We start from the raw sequence: 19475 nt of genomic DNA, 5'->3' as shown, positions 1-19475 counted from the left end.
AACAGTTGTATTGCCGGAGGGCAACGGCCTGGGGTAATATTTCGATTCACTTCACTGACCAGCTGTGGGGAAGCGCGTTGTTAAAGACAGAGCTTAGATTTACAGAGTAAAAGGATTGAAAAAACCTTAAAAGTATGTAACCTGCTTGACCCTCATACTATTTAGATTTTTCAGTGACAGAATTTTTCAGGTAGTTTGTTTCTAAGATCGACGTTTGACAACGATTTCTAGTTAAGTGCTATATCGCTACATCACTCGCTTTTTCTTGCCTAAAAGCATCATTTCAAAATGTTTTTAAACGTATTCATATATGTGGTTAATCAATCATATATTTCCATTTTAACAAAGGTTGCTCATTTCTTGCAAGACCGTTTAAAAGCAGTAGCTATCTTTTGTCTATCTTTTAGCTATCTTTTGTTTCACCGCGGTTTTGCGTGATTGATGACTCTGGTCGCTTCACGCTTCGCTGAATCGGTGATCTCCTGGTCTGCTACAAAATGATTCTCTGTCAGCTGACGTTATTATAATTTCAGGAATTCTTTGGACATACAACTTTCTCATCAAATAATTTTTATATGCGTATATTAAATATTAGCCTATATACACTCTAGTGTAGAGGTTAATAGATATTATTTTAAATGGAAACTTTCAATTTTTCCTTAGACCTAAAATTTTTTTTACTGTGATATTGTAACGAAATGTTGATGTTTGTTAATCACATACAAATACATGCAATTTGTTGTAGTTTACACCTAAGCATGGGTCAATTTAGGTAACTTTAAAGTTTTATCTGTCGAGTGAATGTCTTCGCTTTAGTCGAAGTTGTTGTATCAAGTTGACTGACAGTTATTTACCCTAACGTTTTACTGTTTGCTATGTTGTAGCCAGCGCTGATTCATTGAACTTAAAGCAGACTGCTATCTCATTTGCGCTCTATCAGCATCCTGTGGCCAAAGTATTTCTGATAACGCATTTCTAACAGTCAGATAATATTGCACTGTTGCCAAAATAAAAGCTATTTTATAAAATTATGACAAACAGTTTCACTAACTAAAAAGCCTATGTCATACTGTAAAAAAAGCGACATGTTTTAATGTTACAATATAAATGTATCTCGAAATATATATCGATATGTTTCCTTTCTCTGTCAATATTATTTTATACTACAACGATGTACTTGGAAAAACTTTTATTAAAAACTTTATTCTATTAAAACTCTCTATTAAAAACTCCACCGCAATTAACTTTTTACTATTGAAATACTTATGATTTTTGATTTTGTTTACAACTTTATTACTAGCACTTCCCATATAGGTTAAATTAAAACCCAACTTATGCTGTAGATAGAGCGCATATACTGCAAGCCTTGCGTATTGTTTCGTTTCAAAATGAAGAAATTTCTCATGCAGTGTTGCAGAAGGCGGCGCTCGAGATCAACCTACAAATTGTTGATGTTAACTTTTGGAACCTACGTCATTTTCTTTTGCTATTGGAATGGAAAAACTCCCCAAATTGCAGGGATAGAAGCAGACTTCAATATGAAGGCGCATATGTCTAAAGACATATTTCGTAGAGATGTCTATGCCGGGGATTCATTCAATGAAGATGAAAACGTAAGTTTACTGATAACCAAGCAAGGAACAATGTGCTGCTGTTCAGTAGAATAAGCTGTAAGTTTTCACCAAATTAAGAGCAAGAACCCAGGTGGAAGTAGCTGAATAATAATAAATTTTGGCGCTGTACATTTAGACCGATAAATGCCCCAATTGGAGACCGTTTGTGTTTATAAAAACCCATAAGACGGGCAGCACAACTGTGAGATGGATTACTGAGCGCTACATTGAGAGACATAATTTAAAGAAGGTAAACGTTTTTATGTGTGAAGTTCATAACCATAGTTCAAAACTTTGTACTGGAATAATTTTTCACTACACTAAAGGTTCTATATATCTTGAGATTTTGTTTGAAAAGTTGCCTGTTTTCGATCATCAAAATATGTTTTGTCAACCCAGGAACCTCAATTTTTGTCATCTTATGTTGGGGGATTCCCGGGTCGAATGCAACTCAAGTTCATGTACTATCTTAACAACAGAACGAACACGTCGGATCCATGTAACGACGTGGTTATAAACGCTCATAGCCGTTTAAATCTCACCCTAATCAAAGAAGTTATGCCGAGGAGAACAAGGTCTGTATGCAATCGGCATTGGGCCAAATAACTTATTATAATTTTATTTCCTTCTGGAGTAGCCTATGTCCTATTTTTACATGAAGTTGCGTTTCTTTTGTCGATTCTAAACGCTTAGCCAACTAATTTAAGCTCTAAATTATCTTTGAATCTCCAGTATTACATTTCAGCCAATCTTTTACAGAGTTTTCACCATCATTCGAAATCCCTGGGGACAATTTCAATCTTCTTTTAATTTCTTCTATGCTTGGCTATTTGAAGAAGCATGGCGGCTTGGTTTTTCGTTAGGAGATAATTGTTTTATCTACCCATACTTGTACATAGCTTCAGGACGAAATATCGACGTGTTGGAGTATTTGGATCTAGTCTACGAGAACCTGAACCCACAAATTCCTTTTTTCTTCAGGTTAGTTGGGCCTAGTTAGCTCACTTTTCTTGCGACCCTGAATTCAAATAGATACATCATAAACATCTTGAAAAAACGTTAGAGAGACTGCTCGCTACGTGCAAAATGTCAACGAATAAAATTGTTCGTTGAAACAGAAGTAAAAATCCACAAGCGTTTGACTTGGGAGTTGATCCAAACACGGAAGACGAGGAGGAAATTAAAAGGGAGATTGAGAAGCTCGACGCTGGAATGGATCTAGTAATGATAAATGAGTACATGGACGAATCGCTCATCTTATTAAAGGTAAGCTACTTCTACAGTTAGTTTATGATGGGAAGCTTACTGCTCTTTTCTCTTAAGCACAGGAGGTAAATAGACTTTAAAAAACAGTTTTGTTTCTAGTTTCTACAATTTTAGCGGAAATATCTGTTATAAAAAATATATTTAATCAGTTTGATTAAATATTTCTGAAATGCCAATTTAGCTCTAAATGCAGACATAGGCCTAATAGCTTATCACAGGTTTAATCCATTTTAGCATTTTTTTTCCTTTCTTTTCCACAAAGAACTACATCACATCATTAATTGCCTGGCTTAAAACACATGAAAGAGTTTCTACAGTGTTAAAATCCAGCTATACGCTATATGCTAGGTACCTGTACCGAATAAGGCCCACCTAACACTTTTTTGAAAATAACTCAAGAACCATAAATGAGAATAGACTGAAAAATCGCATTCTATTAGTGAGGGTATATGATTACAACATATTAAAACCACAATACCTGACAACCCCCCAAAAATTTTTTATAAAGAAATTAAAAATTCCAAAAAATGGGCCTTATTAGGAGCATAGGCTCCTAATAAGGCCCACCAATTTTGTGAGTATTTTGATTCAAAACATAGTAATAGACAACATATAACATTATTAGAAATTTCACATTTTAAGTTGTACAAACATTTAAAAAGATTCCACTAGGCGCAACAAAGTAACTGCAACAATTTGCCAACTGATGACTGGAACCACTCTTGAAGTCTGGACATCAGTTAGCCAGGCATCTTGCATGGGCCTTATTAGACGCATGTGGCATCCACGAAAAAAACGTCACATTTTTATCATCAGAAAAATTTTAGCAAAAAAAAAGTGCATTATCCTTTTCAATACTAAGTTGGTTGTTACATGAAAACTTCAGCCGGCAGACAACAGTTCATTTAACCGGCCAAATTCTCACTTACTTTTTTTCTAAATTAACAAAACCACCTTAACTGCAAATATCAAATTTTTGTTGTGCTCTAGCGAATCGGTTGATTACGTGACAAGGATGAAATCTGGTAAACCATCATGAATTTATATTAGTTTTTATGTAGGGACAAAATCTTTTATTTATTTGCACGGGTTTGCGAAATATGAGCAATGGGCCTTATAAGGGACCGAGTCTTATTCGGTACAGGTAATAAAACTTTTTAAACCAAATGTTTTCAGAGTTTATTGAACATGACCTGGGACGATCTTTCACAAGAAGACGACAAAGTTCGAAGTTATTCTCAACATAGTTTGGAAAATTACCCGGAAAGACTGGCTAAATTTGAAAAAATGTTCAAGCTGGTATGAATGCAAAATCCCCTTAGAGTAATCTATTACTCATTATATTAGACGCTCTCACTTTTCTCAGTGGCATCCACATAACAACTATCTAAAATTATTTAATTACTAGTGTTCGTAAGAAAATGTTTAGTGTTTTTAAACCTGCATGTTCATTTTTATTTAGGATATATTTTTATATCATCACTTTAACGCCACCTTCTGGAGGAAAGTGGATGAGTATGGACGGGAAGAAATGAACAAAGATCTCACTGAACTCAGGAAATTAAGAGCAATTAAACAAGTGATAAATTCGTCAGAAGCCAAACGCAATTTTGAAAGAAATCAGTTTTATAGTCAGACATTCTTCAATATTATTCCCAAGACTTCTAGTGAAACACTTCTGGTGAAAGTTTTACAGCGAAAACTGCCAAAACAAAGTGATAAGAAACTCCAACACGACCTGGCAAGATATATGGTTGACAACCACGGTGGATGCCCTATTTAAAATACTCATCACCTTGTATATTTCTATTTAGATCCTTAAGAAATTAAGATTTTCATTATATTATTATTTAGTTACATAATTTATAATGCTTATACACAGCTATTATATTTAATTATCGCTGAGCATCCAAAATTTTTCTAGCAAAAGAATATTGTATTGATTTATACTGAAAGACTAAAATCATTCACACATCAACGAGTTTTCTCTCTAACACATTTGTTGTTATCATTGCTTTCTGTAACCATAAATATTTTATTTGTTATTTCTTTGAGATGGTCAAATTAAAAGCTTCCAGTGTTTTTGGTTTTCGTATGAATTCAAGTACTTTTGTTAACAATATTGCCCTTTGCAGATATGATTATGATATCAGGCTATTGCAATATCAGTGTTAGTCTTTACAGTTTAAAGTTTAAACTTTAAACTATAACCAATTTAATTTTGAGCATTCTCGTGTGGTAACCCTAATCGCTATTTCAAGTGGCTATTTCATCGTATGTAGGTTGCAGGACGAGGTCACGCAGCCCGTTGTTAAAGATAGGCGGTTAGGCTAAGAGAATTGGTATGCAAAAGGTTGATTTTAGCTATTTAAGGTTTTATTGGAGTTAGATTTAGGTTCGGTGGTAGATTTAGGTTAAGTTTAGTTTACTGCGTTATAACATTTAATTTAGGTTAGCAAGAAACAGTAAAAAATAGTTTCAAACGCACGATTTTTTTCAGGTAAAATAGGGGCAGCCAATCGCATATACTTAAAATGATTTCAACTCATCAATGGGAATATTCTTGGCAGAATACGTGTGTAACTTATTACCCTGCATGACACTACAGGTCCTTTGCAAATATAATAGCTATGCATATCGATCATGCCGTATTCCGCTAATATCGACATTTCAAAAGCGTGAAATTAGCCTAGTGGCGTGTGTATGGTGACGTAATAAATGCTTCATTCGCGTGATCCTTGAACTCTCTGAAGCGTGACATTTGGTGTGATAGTCTTCGAGCGCATTACCCTCGTGGTACTGGCGCGTGTTGATCATGTTTTTACCGCGTAATTAGAAAGCTAATTCTTTTGTTGGCTCTGTAAGGGAAGAAAGATTTAGTAAATTTAGAGCAAGTGTATTAAAAATGATTTTAAGCGATAAAATACATTGAGTTTTGGTATTATTACCAGCCAACAAGTGGAGCCAAAGTTGTGTTTTTAAAAATTGACTTTTCCAGTTTAAATCTGACGAAGTTATAGATTGTGGGTTTAATACTTTAATGTAAATAAAAAAATTCGACTAGCCTAGTTAATTTTTATTTTAAACTGTTAGTGGATTGACCTTTGCTAATCGATTGTTAGGCAACCACTTTGATACGGTTTTCCATTTGCGCTAAACTGTTTAAGTCAGGTGTCACTTGAAGAGGACAAGGCACAGTGGCACACTTGTTTTTAGTGTAGTCCAGCAATCGTAGCGCAAGGTGTGGCGCATGCCTGCAAAAGTCTAGTCAGCATGAATGTTGAACTTTTACAAGTTAACATAAACAAACCATGGAAAGTTGGTTGTTGAAACTCCAATTTAAAACAAATAAACAATAAATTGAGGCTTTTGTGCACGCAATCACTCCAAAAATTTTTTTTATTTTGATTTTTTATACTCGACGTCATCCCAAAAACTGCTCTACTTTCCAATCTGCTTCAGTAATTATTTCTATGTCTAGTATAACATTGCAAACAATGTAAGATTCTTATCTGTTTTAGGAGAAAAAACATGAATGTTTAAGCTATAACCATATTATTATTAAAAACGTTGTCAATTGTGATTTCACCAAACTGCTTTCACCGTTCTGCCATTTGGTGGTTTTGTTTCTTTAATTGCAATCAGACACTATGGCAACCACAGTAGCTGCTGAAGTTCTTTCAACTGTTGCAACTATTCTAACAACAAGTGTTACAATAGCAGTTAAAGATTTTCAAGCATCTGTGCTCTGGATATTGATCGTTGGTTTTATTATCGCATTTGTTCTTGCCTTTGCCGTCGGTGCTAATGATGTCGCAAACAGCTTTGGAACAACTGTTGGTTCTGGGACTTTAACACTGAAGCAGGTGACCAAAATCGTTGTTTTAAATTGTGCCTGAATGGAACTTAGTTTGTTGTGTAACGCGCTAAACGTTTGTGGCCTATTGGCAGCATTTTTGGCTATGGTTGTCAATGTTGTAATGACTCAAGTCAATGAATTGACTCGAATCGACTCTAGTCACGTTTTTAATTTATTTGACTCGAGTCAATGCTTGAAATGACTTGATTTGACTCGAGTCTCGGGAAAGTAACTTTGACGCAAGTTAGTTGTTAATTTATTGACCAACTGAATTACAGATATTTGATTACGTTGCAAATAGTCAGTTAAACATATAACCAATGGCATGACTTAATTAGACTTGCATTATATTTTAGCTTGACTTAAGCCAATTAATAGTCTGACTCAACTCGACTTAAGTCAACTTCCCAAATGACTTGATGCGACTCGAGTCTTAAAAAATAAGTTGGTTAAAGCACTGATAGCTGTTTAGTTCTTATATAAAATGAATATGATATTTTTTGTGTTATAAAAATATGTAAATAAAAATGCATTAAATGTATAAAAATGTAAATAAATATGTAATATAAAAATATTCCAAAATAATGTTACTGTTTATTCACTTATCTACGAGTCATCAGTTATCTAATTGCAGCGGAGGAATTTTTGAAAAATTTGTCTCAAACCTTTTTTACATTATTTGTATTTTGCAGGCATGCATTCTGGGATCAATATTCGAGACACTTGGTGCCATTTTGCTTGGTGCCAAAGTAGGACAAACAATTAGAAAAGGTATCGTTGAAGTGGGAATTTACACCGGAGATGAATCACTTCTTATGATTGGGGAAGTCAGTGCCATGTTGGGTAAGTATTTTGCATTTTACAATTGTGACGACGAATGACGATTTTTTTTCTCTGTCAGTTTGCTAACAGCAAATACAGCTATACATGCATTTATATTTGCACTGTAGTATACATTTATGTTTCTTTTTTATTTTCAGCTTCTGGTTTGTGGCAATTGATAGCTACATTTTTAAAACTACCAGTCTCTGGTACTCACAGCATAGTGGGAGCAACAATCGGATTTTCACTCGTTGCTAAAGGAGCTGTTGGAGTCAACTGGAAAAAGATGGGCTTAATAGGTTTATTTTCTATTGTTACTGAATATTTTGTTATATTGCAGTAAGCTGCTATACTTGGTAATTCTTTGCTGGAACTTAAAATTGTTCATTTTTTATGCGAATGATTTTACTATAAGCCACTGTTTGAGATTTGCAAAGGTAGAATGATAAAAATAGAATAACTTTTAGCTGCTGGTATATGACTGAACTGAAGAAATTTCATGTGTCAGCATTTTTGTAGCAAGCGCTTGTTAATTATTGCCTGTAGTCGTTAAGTTGTTTGTTTTCACAAATAGCCTTTAGTGTTCTTGCCATCTGTTATATTAATTATTGGTCTGTGAAACTATATATATCTATTATTATTTGTATTTTCCAGTTGGGTCTTGGTTTTTGTCGCCAGTTCTGGCTGGATTGATGGCAGCCGGGTTCTACTTTATGCTCAGGATCCTTATTTTTCAAAAAGTAATTTGCAATTTACTTCAAGTTTTAAGCATTACCAATTAGCATCGACCAAGTAATTATGCATGCCTGCTTTTATATTTAACTCGATATTTAGCGTAGGTTATATAATTGCATTTTTCCAAATATAACCAGGGTCAATGGCTTCTTGCTGAAGTTTGACTCACAAGTCACAAAACAAGTGTTAAAAGCAGCAATTGTCATGTTATGTAATTTCTGTAGTTTTCTTATTAGGATGAACCCGTTCGTCCTGGTCTCATAGCACTACCAATTATGTATGGTTTTACTATTGCAATCAATTGTTTCTCTGTCTTCTTTTCTGGTGCACCGCGTGAGTAAAAATGTGTATGTATGTTATGTGTAGTATGTTATACTGCAATTGCAGCTTTTGAAATTGTTATATTTGCTTCTTATATTTCCTAGAATACTGTCGTTATATCATGTTCATTGCAGTATTCAGCTTATCTTAACACAGCTCTGTTATCTGTGTTAGTGCTTGGTTTCAATCAACTATCTCCACTTGCTGACGTGGCAATATCAGCTGCTATTGGGTTGGTGGTAGCACTCCTCATACAATTTATTGTGGTCAGACGTCTACGGAAGTCTTTTCAAGCAATTGAAGGTAAAATATTGACAAAGAAGCGGAACTAGTTTGCATTTAATTTCAATATTTTCAATTTCAATTTGCACAGTTTCACAATTTTCACAGTTTGTGGAGACAACTATGCATTTCACTCATTATATTGAAGTTAACCAAAAAAAATTCAACACGTTTTCAGAGGACCGGCAAAAGCAAGCACCACAAATGGTCACGGAGGTCAACGGACAGCCTGGTTTTGGCAGAAAGATTTCAAAACTTCCCACGGTCATGGAAACAATCTCAGAGAAGGATTCGCCCGATGTGAGTAACATGAAGTTGGAAGAAAATGGATCGGGAGATAATTTAGGAGGAAACAATCACTTAGGATCGATTTCAGAAAATACTCAACTTGCTTCAACCACTGACAGGTCTCCTCCTGCATACGATGGTACGTGTTTTAAGTTTCTAATCTGCATTTATATAGCTGTCGCCAATGAACAATTTAAACATACAGTTTTTTATATTCGCTGGTTATTAACTAATTTTTTTAACTACTATTTTTCAGGGTCCTATGGTTTTGTTTTGCGTTTATACAATATTGCTGCTACACGCTATGTTGATAGTAACAAGCTGTTAATATAGTTGACTAGACTAGTACTTACTGATCAACCTGCTTGAGACACTGTTGTGAAGTCAACAATAAACAGAAATGACTGCTGATAGCAATATGGCACCATAATTTCATGTTTGCTTCCGTATCTACCAGGCACAGACCTGTGGCTTAGAATAGCAAATAAACATTCACACTGCCAACAGTCACTTCACTATCAAAATGTTTTTAGCCAAAGTGCTCCTTTAAGCAATAAATCATTGGGCTGCCATTGTACAAGCAATGTTTTTGATAAACATAGTCGTATGTAACAATATATAACAAGCTGCTAGTGATTATAGGTGTTCTGAAAAAAAATGAAAGGAAACGTAGCGTGAGTGTTTGCGTTTAGATAATTTCTAGAATAAAAAAGCTTGACAACCAATGATTTCTTTGCAACTTGACCTCACTGTGTTATTAAATTTTACCCAGGCATAAAACAAGGCGACCACAACTCACCAAAGCGAGTTCGTATCGAGTCATTAAAAAATGAAATGCTCTCACCAAGAACGGTTGAGGTAAGGTGATTTCAACTCTATGGGTTTTAACGGTACCCTGTCTGGGTTGTGTTGTTGTTAACCCACATCTTGCTTACCTTAACGCAATAACAAATAATTCCAACGTAGGATGCAAAACGTTTACGAGAGAAGAACTCAAAACGATCCAAATCTCTTGGGGGTGACGCTCGTACTAACAGCTCGTCTGTGCGTATTCCCCCACTTCTTCAACTGGAGAAGAATGTCATGAAGGTGGGGAAGTATTTTTAGAAGTTATCACTTATAGTAACATCGTTACTAGGGATTAATTGCAATCTTTTTTAAAATTGGTATTTAAAGATAATATAATGTACCTTTGTGTGAGTATTTGCCAACATAGTATCCTTTTTGACTTTTGACTGTCTTTTCAGGCCAATATTCCCTTGCCAAGTGCTCAAGAAATTAAAGAAGAAATTCGTCGAAACTTCTCCGAGCCAGCGATGCAACATCTGGTCAGTCATGGCGACGACGGTGGTGTTTATGAGGTTTTCATCAACAGAAACAGAAAAGTTGTGACTATACACAGAAAGTCTACTTCGAATAGTGAAAGTCACGATCCTATTCACCATATGGTACGTATTGTAATTATTTATGTGTTTGTTGATGTGAGAGACGTGTTCTGCTTGGTTAATTGTTTGCTGTCGAAGAATTACTCTGTACCTTTAAAAACAATTACACCAACAAAACTGCAAATCCGTTTGCATTACCAGTAGCTAAGTGTGTCTCGAAAAGATACAAGTCACTTAAATTCGATACAAACCGCCAATTGATTAGAATCATGTGATACCTATAAAAGGTTTTTAAATTTTTTCCAGTGCTAGCAAACATCCTACTGATAAGAATTTCATAACGACATGCACCAATAATCTTTTGTGACTGTTTGCTCTTCACTGTTGGCTTTACGATTGTCATTACGACTATACCACTGTCAAGATTAGGCCAATCTCATATAATGGTTGTCAGTACTCACATAGCACAGTTACATGCCAGTGGTGAATGTTAACCTCAAGGTCACCACTGTGTTTGCAAACACTTGTATATCATATATCAACCCATGACCTGCCAGTTGAGCATCCCTGGCTGTACACAAAGTAGCTGAATAGGTTAACGCCACAGCTGCTGTTGTATAAGGAACGGAAATTTTACAGCAGCCATAAACCTATTAAATTTGAAAGATTGTCCTCGCTTGCTGTTAGCAAAATTGTTTTCAAGTAGTTTTACTTTGGTCACAGGGCGATCAAAGACATGAGAGTGACCTGGAATTGACAAATCTGCTATCAGCCATTCCACCCGACTTGAAACTCGAAGATCCATTTGAAGAGAGTGAAGATGAGGGACTGGTAATTTTATTCCTCTCAAATTATATAAAGCACATGTTAAATTGTGCTTTGCGTGCATTTGCGTTTTTTACTCTTTTCTTTCTGTATGACTTTTCTTCCTATTGATTTGAGCTTACAACTCATTTATAACTATTTTCTGTGTTTCCAGGCTATGTCTGTGCCAGCAAGTGAACCCCTTGTACAAAATATATATAGCGGGGCTATAGAGAAGGGCTTTAGAAAACTTTCCAACTCGCAACAGAATGTCATCGCGATAAAGGTGATCGCTAAGAATCATAGCTTATTACATTTATTTGGCAAGTAACCACAAGCCATTGGTATTTTCACCAAATTTTACAGATTAGCTCTACTAAATTTCATTTTATTTGTTTGTCCTCACTTGTGACATCATAAGGCAACATTGTCTCATTAACGTTCTATTCCTTGTATCTAGATTGAAGAAAAAGTCAAGGAGCCAGTGGAAGCAAAAAAATTGACGAAAGATGAAATCATGGAGGTCAACTCCCTTCTGTATCAGTCATGAGATATTTCAACTGGAAATTTTATAGTTTCTTCCTTAACAATTGCCTTTGTTATGCAACAGGCAAAGGAAGGCAGAATTGAAGTGAGAAAAATGTTCAGCTTTCTCCAAGTCTTGACCGCATGCTTTGGCTCATTTGCTCACGGCGGAAACGACGTGAGGTTCGTCAGGACAATCACTTTTTGTAATTGTTTTGTGCCGATTTTTCTGTTCATTACACAACCTACGTGACCAGTTACACACAACAACACAACATTCTCACCAGTAACCAGACAGTGTTATTGTTCATTAAGTAGCCCTGTGCTTCAGGCGCAAGATTACCAACATTCTATGCAGTTATATGAAGCAACTTTAATAGCTGAAGTCTTCGGTAACTGGACATTTATTGGCCCGTTGTCCTAATGCTTTTGTTACTTCCCCCGTAGTAATGCAATTGGACCCCTCATTGCTTTGTGGATCATCTTTCAAGAAGGGGCGGTCCAGCAGCAAGCAGACACCCCGCTGTGGATTTTATTGTACGGGGGCGTCGGAATTTGTTGTGGGTTGTGGGTGTGGGGCAGAAGAGTCATCGAAACAATGGGAAACGACCTCACAAATTTGACCCCGTCGAGGTGAAATATGATTTGTGCTAACTTCGATAGTGCTTGTAGCTTTGTTAATTCTCACTACATTTGCCAATGATTTATGGTAACTACTTATGATGTATACTTATGATACATATGTTTGCAACTGTTTAGGGGTTTCGCCATTGAACTTATGAGCGCAATCACTGTACTGATGGCATCAAACGTGGGTCTGCCAGTGTCAACTACACATTGCAAGGTGGGTTAATGTTAATGAACAGATAGCAACTTAAAGTTAACATTGTTAAGTTGTAGATGTTAGGTTTGATATTTAAATTCAAGTTTCAGCTTATCAGTGCTATCATACCATTGGTTTTTTCATCTCAATGCTGCAGTTTCTCTATTGATGATCAAGAATAATCTCTGCACTCCCAATATTTAAGTTTTACGATTAGACCTCTATACTGCGTGATATTACAGGTCGGTGCTGTAGTAGCTGTGGGTTGGGTGCGAGCCCGTGAGGCGGTTGATTGGAAGATATTCCGCAACATCGTCTTGGCCTGGTTTGTGACAGTTCCCATCAGTGGTGGGCTCAGTGCCGTCACATTCGCGATCATTCGAGCCGCCGCGAATCTGTAACGGTTACTTTCATCATCAGTTGAAGTGAATTAACAGCGAATGAAAATCGTCTTCTGCGTTAAAACTCCAGCCCGGGTTTGGTGTTTTGTGGCTTATACAAGGATTTAAGTTTTATGATGTGTTGTATCGGCCAAAATCATTTAACTCCGACTGGTTGTTTGGTCAAGTTGACCCCTTGCTGAAATGAAGTTATATCTCCAGGCTTGAATTATGTCGTCGATATGAAATTTCTCGGCTTGCTACAGGAGTTATTGTGTTTCCTTTCCTGCTGTGATGTCACAATTAGGTATTTGTGATTTATCAAAGATTTGTTTCACCTGTTTTAACTTTTTTAGATGTTTTGTTTTTTCAACAACCTCTTGTAATACTGGAGTACGAGCATGTTTTATGAATCTACTTATTATGGTTGCGGCTGAGGTGATTGAAAAATTTTATTTTCCGCTGCTATCATGAAAATCTAAACAATGTCCATACTACGCCTCACGCTGCTTTTAATGCATCAGATCAATCTACTGCCATGGAATTAAATTACCGCAATTCACTGTGTTTCTTTCTACACCACTTCCACTAGTTTTAATTACACTCAGTTGACATTGTATATTGCTTCAGTTACTGTATGCTGCACTCAGCAAGTTGTTTTTATTTTGAGCTGTCTGTTAATACGAACTGAGAACGTTGTACTACTGAGCTTCGTAAAACGAATATACGTTCTTGGCTGTTGGCTTTTTGCACATTCCATTTGATATTTCACGAAATTGACAGGAGAGCGCAGATTCACACATTACACGCTACCCTTGAAATTCCTGATAAATTCGATCAAAGTCCTAGTTGGTCTACCGGACACACCAGTGCCGAGATATGGCAGATCAGCCTCGTTTGTTAACATAACGCTGGCGATATCCAGATGAGCCCATGGTGTGTCTTTCTCCACGAAATGTCTCAAGAACGCCGCAGCTGTGCAGGCCCCACCGTTACAAGCGCCGCCGTACTGGCCCGCTCTTGTTGCAACGTTGTTGATATCAGCAAGAAGGCCTGGTTTCATTTGGTTCGTGTACAAGTCGAACAATGGCATTCTCCAAACCCTGTCACCGGTATACACGCTCGCCTAAACGTAGAAAATCATAAAAGTAAACACACAATGAATCAAATACACTTACGCATATGTAAGATCTTTACCTCATGTAACTGGTCCCATATAGAGTTACTGTTGGCAAAAACTCCAGTGGCAGCTGCCCCCAAGGCAACCATCATTTCACCTGTAAAAAAGAAAAATTGCATTCTATACTAAGTAGCGAACTTGGTTTGTTCAGAATTCAACACATACACAATATTGTGAACTTGGTCTCATGACATGTGTTGCGGCATTACTTGCAAACATTTTTTGCGGTGCTGTCGCAAAAAAACTAATCAACAATAAATTTTATAATTATTGAGATTATCAAGATGACAAAATGTTTTCCCATACCAGTTAAAGTCGCAGTATTCAATATCGCCGATGGTTTGTACTGATCCTGAGCATATGACAAAGCATCGGCAAGCAGGAGTCTTCCTTCAAAATCTGTATTATCCACCTACATGGATGAGATGAAGTGTTTGCTTATGTCATTAAAGTTCTGTCCACACAAATGGAATTCCTTGCTTACCTGAATGGTGGTTCCATTCCTTGCTGTGACAACATCACCAGGTTTGTTTGCTTTTCCACTCGGCATATTCTCACACAATGGAATAAGAGCTTAAACATAAAACAGAGTTTATGCAGTTGACCTGAGTGTTTCTATCACATGACACATGTGTCTACTCTTGATGGTGACCACAGTGTTGCACCCTCCAGCTGCATTGGTTTAGTTGCAGTTACTGTAATTTTATAGAATTGACTTTCTTTTTCATCAAAGTAAAGTGCTTTAAAAGATTAAAGCTATAAAAGTAATATCTTGAACCAACCGGTGACTCTCCCAGGCAAGTTGAGACGAGCCGCGCCAAGCAATGCCGATGCCATCGTAGCGGCACCACCCATATCTGCTCTCATAAGGTCCATGCCTTGATGAGCTTTTATGCTGATGCCACCGCTGTCAAAGGTCACGCCTTTCCCAACTAGCACTAGAGGGCGATCTTCTTCACTGCTTTGTTCGCTGCAGTAAAAAAACTTATGGCTGACAATATATTACCGCTATAAATACATGGAAGGTGGCAGATCTGGGTTAGCAGCACTTTTAAGGGTTAAATCGGTTTAAGTCCACTTAAACATGAACTTTCTTGACAAAGCAAGAGGAAGCTTGGATTAGTCGTACCATCAAATAAAACTCAATTATTTCAAAAGGTGTTATTTAAGTATTACGATTTTTCACATTTCAAATAACTAACATGTTTCTTAGCATTGCATTTAATTTGTAAAATAAGTTATACAACCAAATATCACCTGCTATAGTGAATTTCCACAAATTTTGGAGGTTCATCGGAGCCTTTGGCGACGCTCAGGAACGCGCCCATCTTCTGTTTTTCAATCCAATCCTTGTCATGGACTTTTACGGATACAGATCCTGCAGTGTCTGAAATTGAAACCTTTATGAGTTTAAAGACATATTCTGGAGCCCAAGTCGTATTTGTATTCTTTGTGGCACTAAAACAAACTTTACTACAGTGCCAAGAAAGTTTAAAGATATGTTTTCTATCTGTACTCATGCCAGCAATAATGTAATAACTTGTGTAATAATATAATTAGTGTAATACCTGTATTAAGATATGTGTAATATTACAAGTTTTTGTAATTCCAACTTCCACAAAATTACTTCAATATTAAACATAATTTAAGTTCTACACCAGTGATTCCCAAACTGTGTGCCGCCACAGATTCTCAGGTGTGCCGCGAATCTTTTTGGAATTTTGGAAAAGAACTGTATAAATATTTAAAATAAGGCATGCAGACAAGCATATGCGACTTAAAAGGTTTCTAGCTGCTTCAATAGCTGAGAAATAAGCACATGTGACGATGAAACCAATTATGGCATTGTCGATAGAGTAGGGTAATTTTTTAAAGCAACATTTCTTCTCTTGTAAGTGTGCCGCGAGCGTTTTCTAGTGTGCCACAAGCTGAAAACGTTTGGGAACCACTGTTCTACACGAATGAAAATACTAAACAACTGTATACAAGTTAAAAGTAATAGACCACTCACTGGAATTTAAAATCGTCTCGGAGACATTTTCAGCAAAAATTCTGGGAGTCATTAAGTTTGCTGGACTGTCCATCAGATACCTTGCCCAGTTCTGGCATTCTGCATTAATTTTTCCTTGTGCCCATTCATCTTTGGCAGCTTGATCACCTGAAAATAATCAAACTAACAATTGAATAAGCTGTGGTGATGGATCATATCTAACAAATGCTTGAATGCCAGTCTAACACAAGGGTGTCAATTTGAACAAGTACAAATTTATTTAACCCTTATCAGAGGGGTGCAAGTTAGAAGGAAAAGATCAAAGATGGCAAATGAATTGGCTGACCACAGAGAAATGTTGAAGAATTTGAGTAAAAACTTGGCACTTACTGCCAACATCAGTTGGTTTGATCAATGACGGAAATTTCTTCTTGTCTGAATCCTTGTACGCCCACGATGAGAGAAACGAACCTTCTGCTGCAGCGTGAGCTTCACAAGAAACATCAACCTCAACTTCATCACATCCGAAATCTTTCAAGTTTTTTATTCCAGCTGCAACAAGGAAAAGTTTTAGATTAGTCCTGACTGAAAAGTTTGTGACAGAAAAAATGGGTAGAAAGCATGATTATAGTGACATATATATTACATCACAAAGCAATACCTGAAAAAGCAATTCTTGCCTTTTCTTTTTCTTCATCGAAACATTCCAGTGGGTTAGGATTTGTAGGATTTTCTGACCCAAGACCAACCACAGTAACACTTGAAAATTCTGCAGGAAACCCAAGAAAGGTTTTTGCTTGTCCTGTCTTCAAAGGGGGGATTTGCTTCATTAATTCTGAAAGCTTTCCATTCCATTTCTCATCATACAATTTGAAGCCAGCAGTTCCTTCATTGGTTACGGCATTTGGATCCGAATCTCCATCAGTTTTATCAGTAACATAAAGACCAACAACCAAAGCTTTCTAAGACATATCAATGATTTTAAAAAACCAAAAGCACCATTTTAAGCACAAATAAAGTGGCAGCAACATGAACTTAAATAACTTAATGAGAACATCTCACCTAAAAGAAAGGAACAAACATAAATTTTCGCATGGGAATCGAATTATGTTATAAGCAATATGAAAATTATGTTTAAAAACGTCTTGTTCATATCGGATCAATATTTCTTTTAACATTGCTGTCCGCCATGTTGTAATAGGTCAACAAATCTGGCAATCCAGTCTCGTCTACCTTTAATATTGCAGGGTTGCAAAATTGTCTGCAAACCTTAAGCAACAAAACAGTTTCCACGAACTGTAAAACGCGTAATGACCGAGTTACAAATTTTATTCAGTCTGCAGCATAGGGCTCTCAGAACATAGTATTCGGAACATGCGGTGTCACGCAAAAACTGTTCAATTTCATAGACAAGTTATCTTTGACTATAATTACGATTTTAATATCTAGACAAACTTGCGCATAACTTAACCATTTTAGTAGTTAGTAGGCTACGCACGCAGTGGTGATGCGACGTTTCTTTGATCGAGTGTAAAACATCTGGTTAGAAACGTCACAAATCGGCAGCATGTGTTTGTAACTAACTTCTTTGTGCTGTAACTATCACCCTTAATGACGTCGCAGCGCAATTTTTTTTCTTTTGTATTTCAACGCTTCCTGTAGCAATTGAAGTGTTTAGCAGCATTTTATGCAAGTCTGAGTAGATTGATTGTTTAAAAAAGATAATTAGACGACGAAAAGAAATATTATTCCGTGTGTTGTGAAAGCCTTAGGCTACATTAAGTAAAAAATATTAGATTCGTCCATTGAAAATTTTGTCTCCACGAAAAGCGATTAAAAACTTACATTTTTTGCTGTTAATTTATCGGCGAAAGCCAGATTTGTCCATCTACTAAAACATGACGGGTGGCAGATTTAAAAGTTTTTTACCTTTGTTGTGCTTGATGAATAACTTCGAATAGGATATATCTGTAACAGAAAAAAAGGTCATAAACGCAAAAAAAAAATTGTTTTTCACTCAAAACTACACATAAAAGCAATATTAAACCCTTATTGAATAGAATACTTCTTTTATTTATTGCTCTTTCGCCATATTGTTTCTACATAACATAACTTACTTTTCCGTGTTTTCCGAAAACTCTGAGTGTTTTGAAAGCAGTGTGTCCAAAGTACAGCGCCATTTTATTTGCACAGTACTGCAGCACAGTATACTAAATGCTCTTTTACGGCAAATGCCAAAAACGAAAAGGTAAAAAGCTATAATTTTTACAGATTATATCAGCAAACTGTCGTTGATGCATTGCCACCCCGGTAAAAATACTTTTAGCTTAAGCTAAATAGACGTATATAAAGAAGGACTGGCCTATGCTTAATGCTAGGTGTCATGAAAACGTCTCAAATCAGTAAAATCTTATTCGGATAATTTAACCTGGGACTTTCATGACAATTTTACACCACTCCCGATTTTTTCCATAGAAAACTCTTCGTTTATCGTTATTCGTGATTACGCTTTGGATATTAGGACCGCTTTATCCCTTCTCTTTCTCTAGCTTTTTCTGCACGTTACGCGCTGCATTGCTGCATTTGGGAGCTAGCGTTAAGTATAATGTTGTCGATAAGTTGCACGTCATAGCATGGGAAAGGTACTTCCGGGTGATTTCGAGCTTCACATACGGCGACGTCTGTATGCAGAAATTGCGTGTTGCGCAAAGAAATGGGCAAAATAGCCTTATCATTACCTATTTTTTTATATTTGTAATAACATAAATCCATTTTTTATCGTTTGAACTAAACTTCCCGTTCGTTCATTGTCTGTGAGCTTACTTCTGGTTGTTTGACCATTGTTCAACGAGGTAACACTATGCTTCTTGCTCAGAGCAGTTAATTGCAAAAAATAAACAATACATAAACAAAGGATATAGTAGGCCTGTAATATTTGATTAAGTCTTTAAACCTTATACCAGTGGTTCTCAACCGGGGAGAACTTAGCCAAATTTAGCCTGAAGATTTTTCTCGTTCCGTTGGTAAAGATTGTAATATATACCGTGTCATGTCAATTGTGTTATTATTATTACCTCATGGATACAGTAATAGAGTGACAGGCTATTCAATCTTGTCAAAATCGTTCGTGGTAAGTTGCTTTGCATTTTTTTGCCGGCCATGACTAAACAATTAAGGCGTTTTGCCTGGAACGTATAATTTA

The 19475-nt window shown here is 36.3% G+C and overlaps 3 protein-coding genes across 4 annotated transcripts; 2 read left to right on the top strand and 1 right to left on the bottom strand.

The window, feature by feature from the left end:
- The first annotated feature begins 1304 nt into the window (after positions 1 to 1304).
- LOC143459774 (galactose-3-O-sulfotransferase 2-like) lies at positions 1305 to 4938 on the top strand. Its single transcript, XM_076957045.1, has 7 exons — positions 1305 to 1613; positions 1750 to 1863; positions 2013 to 2188; positions 2373 to 2594; positions 2732 to 2879; positions 4056 to 4178; positions 4342 to 4938. The coding sequence occupies exons 1-7, from the start codon at positions 1389 to 1391 to the stop codon at positions 4660 to 4662; spliced, it is 1329 nt and encodes a 442-aa protein (XP_076813160.1). The 5' UTR covers positions 1305 to 1388; the 3' UTR covers positions 4663 to 4938.
- Positions 4939 to 6404: 1466 nt separating this feature from the next.
- LOC143459124 (sodium-dependent phosphate transporter 2-like) lies at positions 6405 to 13855 on the top strand. Its single transcript, XM_076956106.1, has 17 exons — positions 6405 to 6745; positions 7431 to 7581; positions 7719 to 7859; positions 8215 to 8300; positions 8532 to 8628; positions 8791 to 8919; positions 9077 to 9325; positions 9959 to 10044; positions 10153 to 10275; positions 10434 to 10634; positions 11295 to 11402; positions 11551 to 11661; positions 11836 to 11898; positions 11986 to 12083; positions 12348 to 12533; positions 12660 to 12744; positions 12966 to 13855. The coding sequence occupies exons 1-17, from the start codon at positions 6530 to 6532 to the stop codon at positions 13122 to 13124; spliced, it is 2289 nt and encodes a 762-aa protein (XP_076812221.1). The 5' UTR covers positions 6405 to 6529; the 3' UTR covers positions 13125 to 13855.
- LOC143459125 (cytosol aminopeptidase-like) lies at positions 13843 to 18640 on the bottom strand. 2 transcript variants are annotated; one of them, XM_076956107.1, is made up of 11 exons: positions 18391 to 18640; positions 18203 to 18241; positions 16935 to 17235; positions 16664 to 16825; positions 16295 to 16441; positions 15541 to 15670; positions 15066 to 15253; positions 14768 to 14856; positions 14590 to 14695; positions 14301 to 14380; positions 13843 to 14229 (listed from the first exon to the last, which is right to left on the bottom strand). In XM_076956107.1, the coding sequence occupies exons 1-11, from the start codon at positions 18451 to 18453 to the stop codon at positions 13906 to 13908; spliced, it is 1629 nt and encodes a 542-aa protein (XP_076812222.1). In that variant the 5' UTR covers positions 18454 to 18640; the 3' UTR covers positions 13843 to 13905. The 2 variants fall into 2 exon arrangements, with proteins under 2 accessions (XP_076812222.1, XP_076812223.1); XM_076956108.1 differs by lacking the exon at positions 18391 to 18640 and having other exon boundaries at positions 18119 to 18241.
- Positions 18641 to 19475: the final 835 nt, after the last annotated feature.

This window comes from Clavelina lepadiformis, chromosome 5, assembly GCF_947623445.1.
Source record: "Clavelina lepadiformis chromosome 5, kaClaLepa1.1, whole genome shotgun sequence".
NCBI classification, from domain to species: domain Eukaryota; kingdom Metazoa; phylum Chordata; class Ascidiacea; order Aplousobranchia; family Clavelinidae; genus Clavelina; species Clavelina lepadiformis.
This window is presented reverse-complemented; position numbering and strand designations above follow the sequence as displayed.